This window comes from Daphnia pulicaria, chromosome 8 (assembly GCF_021234035.1).
Source record: "Daphnia pulicaria isolate SC F1-1A chromosome 8, SC_F0-13Bv2, whole genome shotgun sequence".
NCBI classification, from domain to species: domain Eukaryota; kingdom Metazoa; phylum Arthropoda; class Branchiopoda; order Diplostraca; family Daphniidae; genus Daphnia; species Daphnia pulicaria.
In genome coordinates this window covers 3,691,854-3,700,947 of record NC_060920.1, presented here as the reverse complement: position 1 = coordinate 3,700,947, position 9,094 = coordinate 3,691,854, and the positions used below count along the sequence as shown (strand labels likewise).

General features: G+C 35.2%; 1 protein-coding gene across 1 annotated transcript; it reads left to right on the top strand.

Annotated features, from left to right (window-relative positions):
• The first annotated feature begins 862 nt into the window (after window positions 1-862).
• Window positions 863-2,689, top strand: LOC124311871 (ATP-dependent DNA helicase PIF1-like). The gene has a single exon (XM_046776242.1). The coding sequence runs from the start codon at window positions 863-865 to the stop codon at window positions 2,687-2,689; it is 1,827 nt and encodes a 608-aa protein (XP_046632198.1).
• The last annotated feature ends 6,405 nt before the right edge of the window (window positions 2,690-9,094 follow it).

Sequence of the window (9,094 nt, the reverse complement as noted above, 5' to 3'; positions counted from 1 at the left end):
AATTTTGAACGATGGAGCAGCCATGGTCGACTTCTACGAAAGATTGGCAAACTGTGTTCAACGTCACGTCTGTCGACCAGACGGTTACTGCAAATCGAAGGATGGCAAATGTCGTTTTCACTTTCCTTTTTATCTAGTTAGTGAATCGAGAATAGTTTTTGAAAAAATCGGAAACACAGACTCTGTTCGTGCTAAAATTGTTCTCAAAAGAAACGACAAGTTCATGAATGTCCACAACAGATCAATGTTGGAACATTGGTGTGCCAATGTAGATCTTCAGCTCATTCTTGATCATCACGCTGCAATGAACTACATGGTCAAATATGCCAGCAAACAAGAGCGATCTGGCAACACTTTACAGCAAGTGATCAAAACGATTATCAACAAGGCTGATGTCACCGACAATGCTGGCTCCGCATTTCGCTCCTCAATAATTCGTTCCATTGGCCATCGTGACATCGGGAAAGGTGAAGCGTCGCGCATTTTGTTTTCCGGCCACCACTGTGAATCATCCTTCAATTACGCCAACGTTTCTTTGGACCTTACTGTTAACGAAGTCTACAGAAATCCAACGACTGGTGAGTTGGAAACTCGACCAACTCTGCTTACCTACTTTGCCAAACGTCATGTCTACATTGAACAAAACACCTACCCCAATTGGAATCTTGATCAACCTAATTTTATCGAGTTTTGTCGTCACTTCACTGTCGTCAAAGGGAATCTTAGAAATAACCCCAATCCGGACTTGACCATTGTTTTGACATTCCCGGTGCATCGAAATTCTCCTACGTCAGCTACCTACCATCTGTAATGCCGATATTCGCTAATCAAGTATTTCCCATGGACGGAATCATCTATTCCAATGCTTTTGGATGACAACCTTGTCGTACCCCAATGGCAAGACTTTCGATTGACTGCAGCTCAGGAACTGCGTCAATATTTCAACTTGGACGAAGAATTGCAAAGTCGATTAGATCAGGCAGCTGATGACCTCCAGGAACAAGACAACATTGAAAACGACAACGTTAATCAACTTGAATGGCAGCAAGCGGTCGGTATGCGACCTGTAGGCGAACAAGAAGTTCGTTCTGATTTACCTGTTATTGACCGTTCTTTCCCTTGGCTGACTAGTTTTCAGCTTCATTACACTCCACATGAATTGGCCTGTGGAAGCGCTTGGGTGGTTAATCATCTAACCAACGGAAGAGATCTCGGCACTGATTCTACAGATTTACCCTTTGTCAGTCCCAGTCAACTGAATCGTTCACAACGAATGTGGTTCGATATGGTTGTTGAGGCTCTGCAATCTCGGAAACAGTTGTTATTGATCGTCAATGGCACAGCTGGTACTGGCAAAACCTTCACTATTTCAGCAATCTCCAGTGTTGTCCCTAAAGAACATATCGTCCGTTCAGCCTACACCGCGAAAGCTGCCCATCTCATCCGCGGTGAAACTTTGCACAAGATATTTCAAATTCCAGTAGAAAAAGGCCAAGGCACAAAGTTCGGCCCTCTAAATGGAGCGAAACTTGCAGCTCTTCAAGAGAAATTTCGTCATGTTAAAATTATCATTATTGACGAATATTCAATGTTGAGTTTGACCATGCTTGGAAAAATTGACGCTCGTCTTCGTGAAGCCAAAGGCAACAACCTTTTTTGTGGTGGGCTGACTGTTATTTTGGTTGGAGATCCAGCTCAGCTTCCTCCTGTGGCTGCTCCTTCCCTCTATTCCCAATCAACAGCACCGTTTGCCAACGAGGGTCGGGCCGCTTACTTGGCTTTCCAATCCGTCATCAAGTTGACAGAAGTTCGACGACAACAAGTAGAAGATGGCGACATTGACCAGCAAACATTCCTGGACACACTCAACTCTTTGAGAGAGGGAAACTGTTCCATAGACCAGTGGAAATTCCTTCAAGCAAGGAATCCGGAAGCCATTGCCAACTTTGGCACTGATTTTGAAGATGCAACCTACTTGTTTGCCACCAACGAAGCTGTAAATCGCAGAAATTACTTCAAACTACCACAACTTCAAATGCCAATCACCCTACTACGGTCGGTAAATCTGCCTTCAAGTGGCAAGTCAAAGCCATCTGATCAGTTTCGAGGGCTTGAAGTTGAACTGTACCTTGCGATCGGAGCCCAAGTAACATTAACATCCAACATCAACACGGCTGTGGGTCTCACTAATGGTGCCAGAGGTACCGTGGTTGATATCGTCTATTCCAAACAGCCCAATGTTGATCTGCCTGATTTCATCGTTGTTAGATGGCCTGATTATACCGGTCCTCAATTCTTCTCTGCAACCATGAATAACGGCATTTCAACTCACAACTGTATACCAATCCCGGCCATATCCATACGGTCTGATGACACGAGAGCCGTCCGGATTCAGTTTCCCCTTCGCCTGGCTTATGCGATGACCGTATGGAAATCTCAAGGAGAAACTCTAGGCAAAACTGTTGTAGACATCGGTCCCAAAGAAACCGCCGGCCTGACTTTCGTCGCTCTTTCTAGGGTACGACACATTAGTGATTTGGCCGTCTTGCCATTTGACTATCAAAGAGCATTGAAAATTTCGACTGGTGATGGGTTATTTGCTAGGAAGATGGAAGAAAGACGGCTAAATATGCTGTGTCAGGCTACACAAGATCAATGGTTTGAAAAAACCCAGAATAAATTTGTTTGATTTTGTTACTGATTTGCTGTCTCACAAATTCGCTTTTCGTCTGCCTTTGTCACTCAACTTCTCCACGTCACTTTTGAATAAAAAATAGGCCCTGAATTTGTCATTTAAGACAGTTTTTACTGGCTTACGACTATCCATTCGGCGAGCTGATAAGCTTGCTTTTCTATCTTAAAAAGGATGGCTCTTGCCAAGGTTCGAACCTCTAACATAGATTTACCGTCAAAGTACCGAACTTACTATTGTCAATATTTCTTTAATATCGAATTTGGTAATTATAAATGATAAAAAATCAAAATACAATACTCGGTATAAAAGTTTGCACAAATCGATAGGATCATGTATACGGTACCATGAACGTTAGTTCAAGCCGTCGCACAACTTACTGATTGACTCATGTATGCGGTACCATGAACGCTCGTTCAAGCCGTCGTACAACTTACTGATACACTCGACGCGCTAACCATTACACCAAAGAAGTGTATAAGTGATCTTATTTTATGGATTTTTCTCACTACAATTTAGCACTATGTTTTTATTCTGGAAATTACCAGAAAAATTTCTGACTATTTGCAACTTACTGAGTGTTGACACTTTCTTCCCATTATTCCATGGAACTCATTCCCAAACATGAACAGTATTGTATTTTTTTTTCCATTTTTGATCTCACTGGATAGCTAGTAAAAATATCAACAAAGTTAATTTTATTTCTATGATCTTCATGTTCTATTCAAAAGTTATTCAGATTAAAATAACTCTTTCTGACTATTTGCAACTTAAATCGATAGTCAAAAACATCAAACACAGAATGTTGATTTCTTTCAAGTCTTCTCGAATCTCTTTCGTTAGATCTTTTACCTAACAACCCACTAAAAAACATAATTTTTTATTTTATGCTAATTTTTTTACATGCATATAAGTAAATGAAAATGTATTTGAAGAATCAAATAATAAAAAGGATGGCTCTTGCCAAGGTTCGAACCTCTAACATAGATTTACCGTCAAAGTACCGAAATTACTATTGTCAATATTTCTTTAATATCTAATTTGGTAATTATAAATGATAAAAAATCAAAATACAATACTCGGTATAAAAGTTTGCACAAATCGATAGGATCATGTATACGGTACCATGAACGTTAGTTCAAGCCGTCGCACAACTTACTGATTGACTCATGTATGCGGTACCATGAACGCTCGTTCAAGCCGTCGTACAACTTACTGATACACTCGACGCGCTAACCATTACACCAAAGAAGTGTATAAGTGATCTTATTTTATGGATTTTTCTCACTAGAATTTAGCACTATGTTTTTATTCTGGAAATTACCAGAAAAATTTCTGACTATTTGCAACTTACTGAGTGTTGACACTTTCTTCCCATTATTCCATGGAACTCATTCCCAAACATGAACAGTATTGTATTTTTTTTTCCATTTTTGATCTCACTGGATAGCTAGTAAAAATATCAACAAAGTTAATTTTATTTCTATGATCTTCATGTTCTATTCAAAAGTTATTCAGATTAAAATAACTCTTTCTGACTATTTGCAACTTAAATCGATAGTCAAAAACGTCAAACACAGAATGTTGATTTCTTTCAAGTCTTCTCGAATCTCTTTCGTTAGATCTTTTACCTAACAACCCACAAAAAAACATAATTTTTTATTTGATGCTAATTTTTTATATGCATATAAGTAAATGAAAATGTATTTGAAGAATCAAATAATAAAAAGGATGGCTCTTGCCAAGGTTCGAACCTCTAACATAGATTTACCGTCAAAGTACCGAACTTACTATTGTCAATATTTCTTTAATATCGAATTTGGTAATTATAAATGATAAAAAATCAAAATACAATACTCGGTATAAAAGTTTGCACAAATCGATAGGATCATGTATACGGTACCATGAACGTTAGTTCAAGCCGTCGCACAACTTACTGATTGACTCATGTATGCGGTACCATGAACGCTCGTTCAAGCCGTCGTACAACTTACTGATACACTCGACGCGCTAACCATTACACCAAAGAAGTGTATAAGTGATCTTATTTTATGGATTTTTCTCACTACAATTTAGCACTATGTTTTTATTCTGGAAATTACCAGAAAAATTTCTGACTATTTGCAACTTACTGAGTGTTGACACTTTCTTCCCATTATTCCATGGAACTCATTCCCAAACATGAACAGTATTGTATTTTTTTTCCATTTTTGATCTCACTGGATAGCTAGTAAAAATATCAACAAAGTTAATTTTATTTCTATGATCTTCATGTTCTATTCAAAAGTTATTCAGATTAAAATAACTCTTTCTGACTATTTGCAACTTAAATCGATAGTCAAAAATGTCAAACACAGAATGTTGATTTCTTTCAAGCTTTCTCGAATCTCTTTCGTTACATCTTTTACCTAACAACCCACTAAAAAACATAATTTTTTATTTTATGCTAATTTTTTTACATGCATATAAGTAAATGAAAATGTATTTGAAGAATCAAATAATAAAAAGGATGGCTCTTGCCAAGGTTCGAACCTCTAACATAGATTTACCGTCAAAGTACCGAACTTACTATTGTCAATATTTCTTTAATATCTAATTTGGTAATTATAAATGATAAAAAATCAAAATAAAATACTCGGTATAAAAGTTTGCACAAATCGATAGGATCATGTATACGGTACCATGAACGTTAGTTCAATCCGTCGCACAACTTATTGATTGACTCATGTATGCGGTACCATGAACGCTCGTTCAAGCCGTCGTACAACTTGCTGATACACTCGACGCGCTAACCATTACACCAAAGAAGTGTATAAGTGATCTTATTTTATGGATTTTTCTCACTGCAATTTAGCACTATGTTTTTATTCTGGAAATTACCAGAAAAATTTCTGACTATTTGCAACTTACTGAGTGTTGACACTTTCTTCCCATTATTCCATGGAACTCATTCCCAAACATGAACAGTATTGTATTTTTTTTTCCATTTTTGATCTCACTGGATAGCTAGTAAAAATATCAACAAAGTTAATTTTATTTCTATGATCTTCATGTTCTATTCAAAAGTTATTCAGATTAAAATAACTCTTTCTGACTATTTGCAACTTAAATCGATAGTCAAAAACGTCAAACACAGAATGTTGATTTCTTTCAAGTCTTCTCGAATCTCTTTCGTTAGATCTTTTACCTAACAACCCACAAAAAAACATAATTTTTTATTTAATGCTAATTTTTTATATGCATATAAGTAAATGAAAATGTATTTGAAGAATCAAATAATAAAAAGGATGGCTCTTGCCAAGGTTCGAACCTCTAACATAGATTTACCGTCAAAGTACCGAACTTACTATTGTCAATATTTCTTTAATATCGAATTTGGTAATTATAAATGATAAAAAATCAAAATACAATACTCGGTATAAAAGTTTGCACAAATCGATAGGATCATGTATACGGTACCATGAACGTTAGTTCAAGCCGTCGCACAACTTACTGATTGACTCATGTATGCGGTACCATGAACGCTCGTTCAAGCCGTCGTACAACTTACTGATACACTCGACGCGCTAACCATTACACCAAAGAAGTGTATAAGTGATCTTATTTTATGGATTTTTCTCACTACAATTTAGCACTATGTTTTTATTCTGGAAATTACCAGAAAAATTTCTGACTATTTGCAACTTACTGAGTGTTGACACTTTCTTCCCATTATTCCATGGAACTCATTCCCAAACATGAACAGTATTGTATTTTTTTTCCATTTTTGATCTCACTGGATAGCTAGTAAAAATATCAACATAGTTAAGTTTATTTCTATGATCTTCATGTTCTATTCAAAAGTTATTCAGATTAAAATAACTCTTTCTGACTATTTGCAACTTAAATCGATAGTCAAAAACGTCAAACACAGAATGTTGATTTCTTTCAAGTCTTCTCGAATCTCTTTCGTTAGATCTTTTACCTAACAACCCACAAAAAAACATAATTTTTTATTTGATGCTAATTTTTTATATGCATATAAGTAAATGAAAATGTATTTGAAGAATCAAATAATAAAAAGGATGGCTCTTGCCAAGGTTCGAACCTCTAACATAGATTTACCGTCAAAGTACCGAACTTACTATTGTCAATATTTCTTTAATATCTAATTTGGTAATTATAAATGATAAAAAATCAAAATACAATACTCGGTATAAAAGTTTGCACAAATCGATAGGATCATGTATACGGTACCATGAACGTTAGTTCAAGCCGTCGCACAACTTACTGATTGACTCATGTATGCGGTACCATGAACGCTCGTTCAAGCCGTCGTACAACTTACTGATACACTCGACGCGCTAACCATTACACCAAAGAAGTGTATAAGTGATCTTATTTTATGGATTTTTCTCACTACAATTTAGCACTTTGTTTTTATTCTGGAAATTACCAGAAAAATTTCTGACTATTTGCAACTTACTGAGTGTTGACACTTTCTTCCCATTATTCCATGGAACTCATTTCCAAACATGAACAGTATTGTATTTTTTTTTTCATTTTTGATCTCACTGGATAGCTAGTAAAAATACCAACATAGTTAATTTTATTTCTATGATCTTCATGTTCTATTCAAAAGTTATTCAGATTAAAATAACTCTTTCTGACTATTTGCAACTTAAATCGATAGTCAAAAACGTCAAACACAGAATGTTGATTTCTTTCAAGACTTCTCGAATCTCTTTCGTTACATCTTTTACCTAACAACCCACTAAAAAACATAATTTTTTATTTTATGCTAATTTTTTTACATGCATATAAGTAAATGAAAATGTATTTGAAGAATCAAATAATAAAAAGGATGGCTCTTGCCAAGGTTCGAACCTCTAACATAGATTTACCGTCAAAGTACCGAACTTACTATTGTCAATATTTCTTTAATATCTAATTTGGTAATTATAAATGATAAAAAATCAAAATACAATACTCGGTATAAAAGTTTGCACAAATCGATAGGATCATGTATACGGTACCATGAACGTTAGTTCAAGCCGTCGCACAACTTACTGATTGACTCATGTATGCGGTACCATGAACGCTCGTTCAAGCCGTCGTACAACTTACTGATACACTCGAAGCGCTAACCATTACACCAAAGAAGTGTATAAGTGATCTTATTTTATGGATTTTTCACACTACAATTTAGCACTATGTTTTTATTCTGGAAATTACCAGAAAAATTTCTGACTATTTGCAACTTACTGAGTGTTGACACTTTCTTCCCATTATTCCATGGAACTCATTCCCAAACATGAACAGTATTGTATTTTTTTTCCATTTTTGATCTCACTGGATAGCTAGTAAAAATATCAACAAAGTTAATTTTATTTCTATGATCTTCATGTTCTATTCAAAAGTTATTCAGATTAAAATAACTCTTTCTGACTATTTGCAACTTAAATCGATAGTCAAAAACGTCAAACACAGAATGTTGATTTCTTTCAAGCTTTCTCGAATCTCTTTCGTTACATCTTTTACCTAACAACCCACTAAAAAACATAATTTTTTATTTTATGCTAATTTTTTTACATGCATATAAGTAAATGAAAATGTATTTGAAGAATCAAATAATAAAAAGGATGGCTCTTGCCAAGGTTCGAACCTCTAACATAGATTTACCGTCAAAGTACCGAACTTACTATTGTCAATATTTCTTTAATATCGAATTTGGTAATTATAAATGATAAAAAATCAAAATACAATACTCGGTATAAAAGTTTGCACAAATCGATAGGATCATGTATACGGTACCATGAACGTTAGTTCAAGCCGTCGCACAACTTACTGATTGACTCATGTATGCGGTACCATGAACGCTCGTTCAAGCCGTCGTACAACTTACTGATACACTCGACGCGCTAACCATTACACCAAAGAAGTGTATAAGTGATCTTATTTTATGGATTTTTCTCACTACAATTTAGCACTATGTTTTTATTCTGGAAATTACCAGAAAAATTTCTGACTATTTGCAACTTACTGAGTGTTGACACTTTCTTCCCATTATTCCATGGAACTCATTCCCAAACATGAACAGTATTGTATTTTTTTTCCATTTTTGATCTCACTGGATAGCTAGTAAAAATATCAACAAAGTTAATTTTATTTCTATGATCTTCATGTTCTATTCAAAAGTTATTCAGATTAAAATAACTCTTTCTGACTATTTGCAACTTAAATCGATAGTCAAAAACGTCAAACACAGAATGTTGATTTCTTTCAAGCTTTCTCGAATCTCTTTCGTTACATCTTTTACCTAACAACCCACTAAAAAACATAATTTTTTATTTTATGCTAATTTTTTTACATGCATATAAGTAAATGAAAATGTATTTGAAGAATCAAATAATAAAAAGGATG

Excerpts from the sequence above, each read along its gene's own strand:
- LOC124311871 (XM_046776242.1), top strand. The coding sequence starts at position 863 with ATGCTTTTGGATGACAACCTTGTCGTACCCCAATGGCAAGACTTTCGA.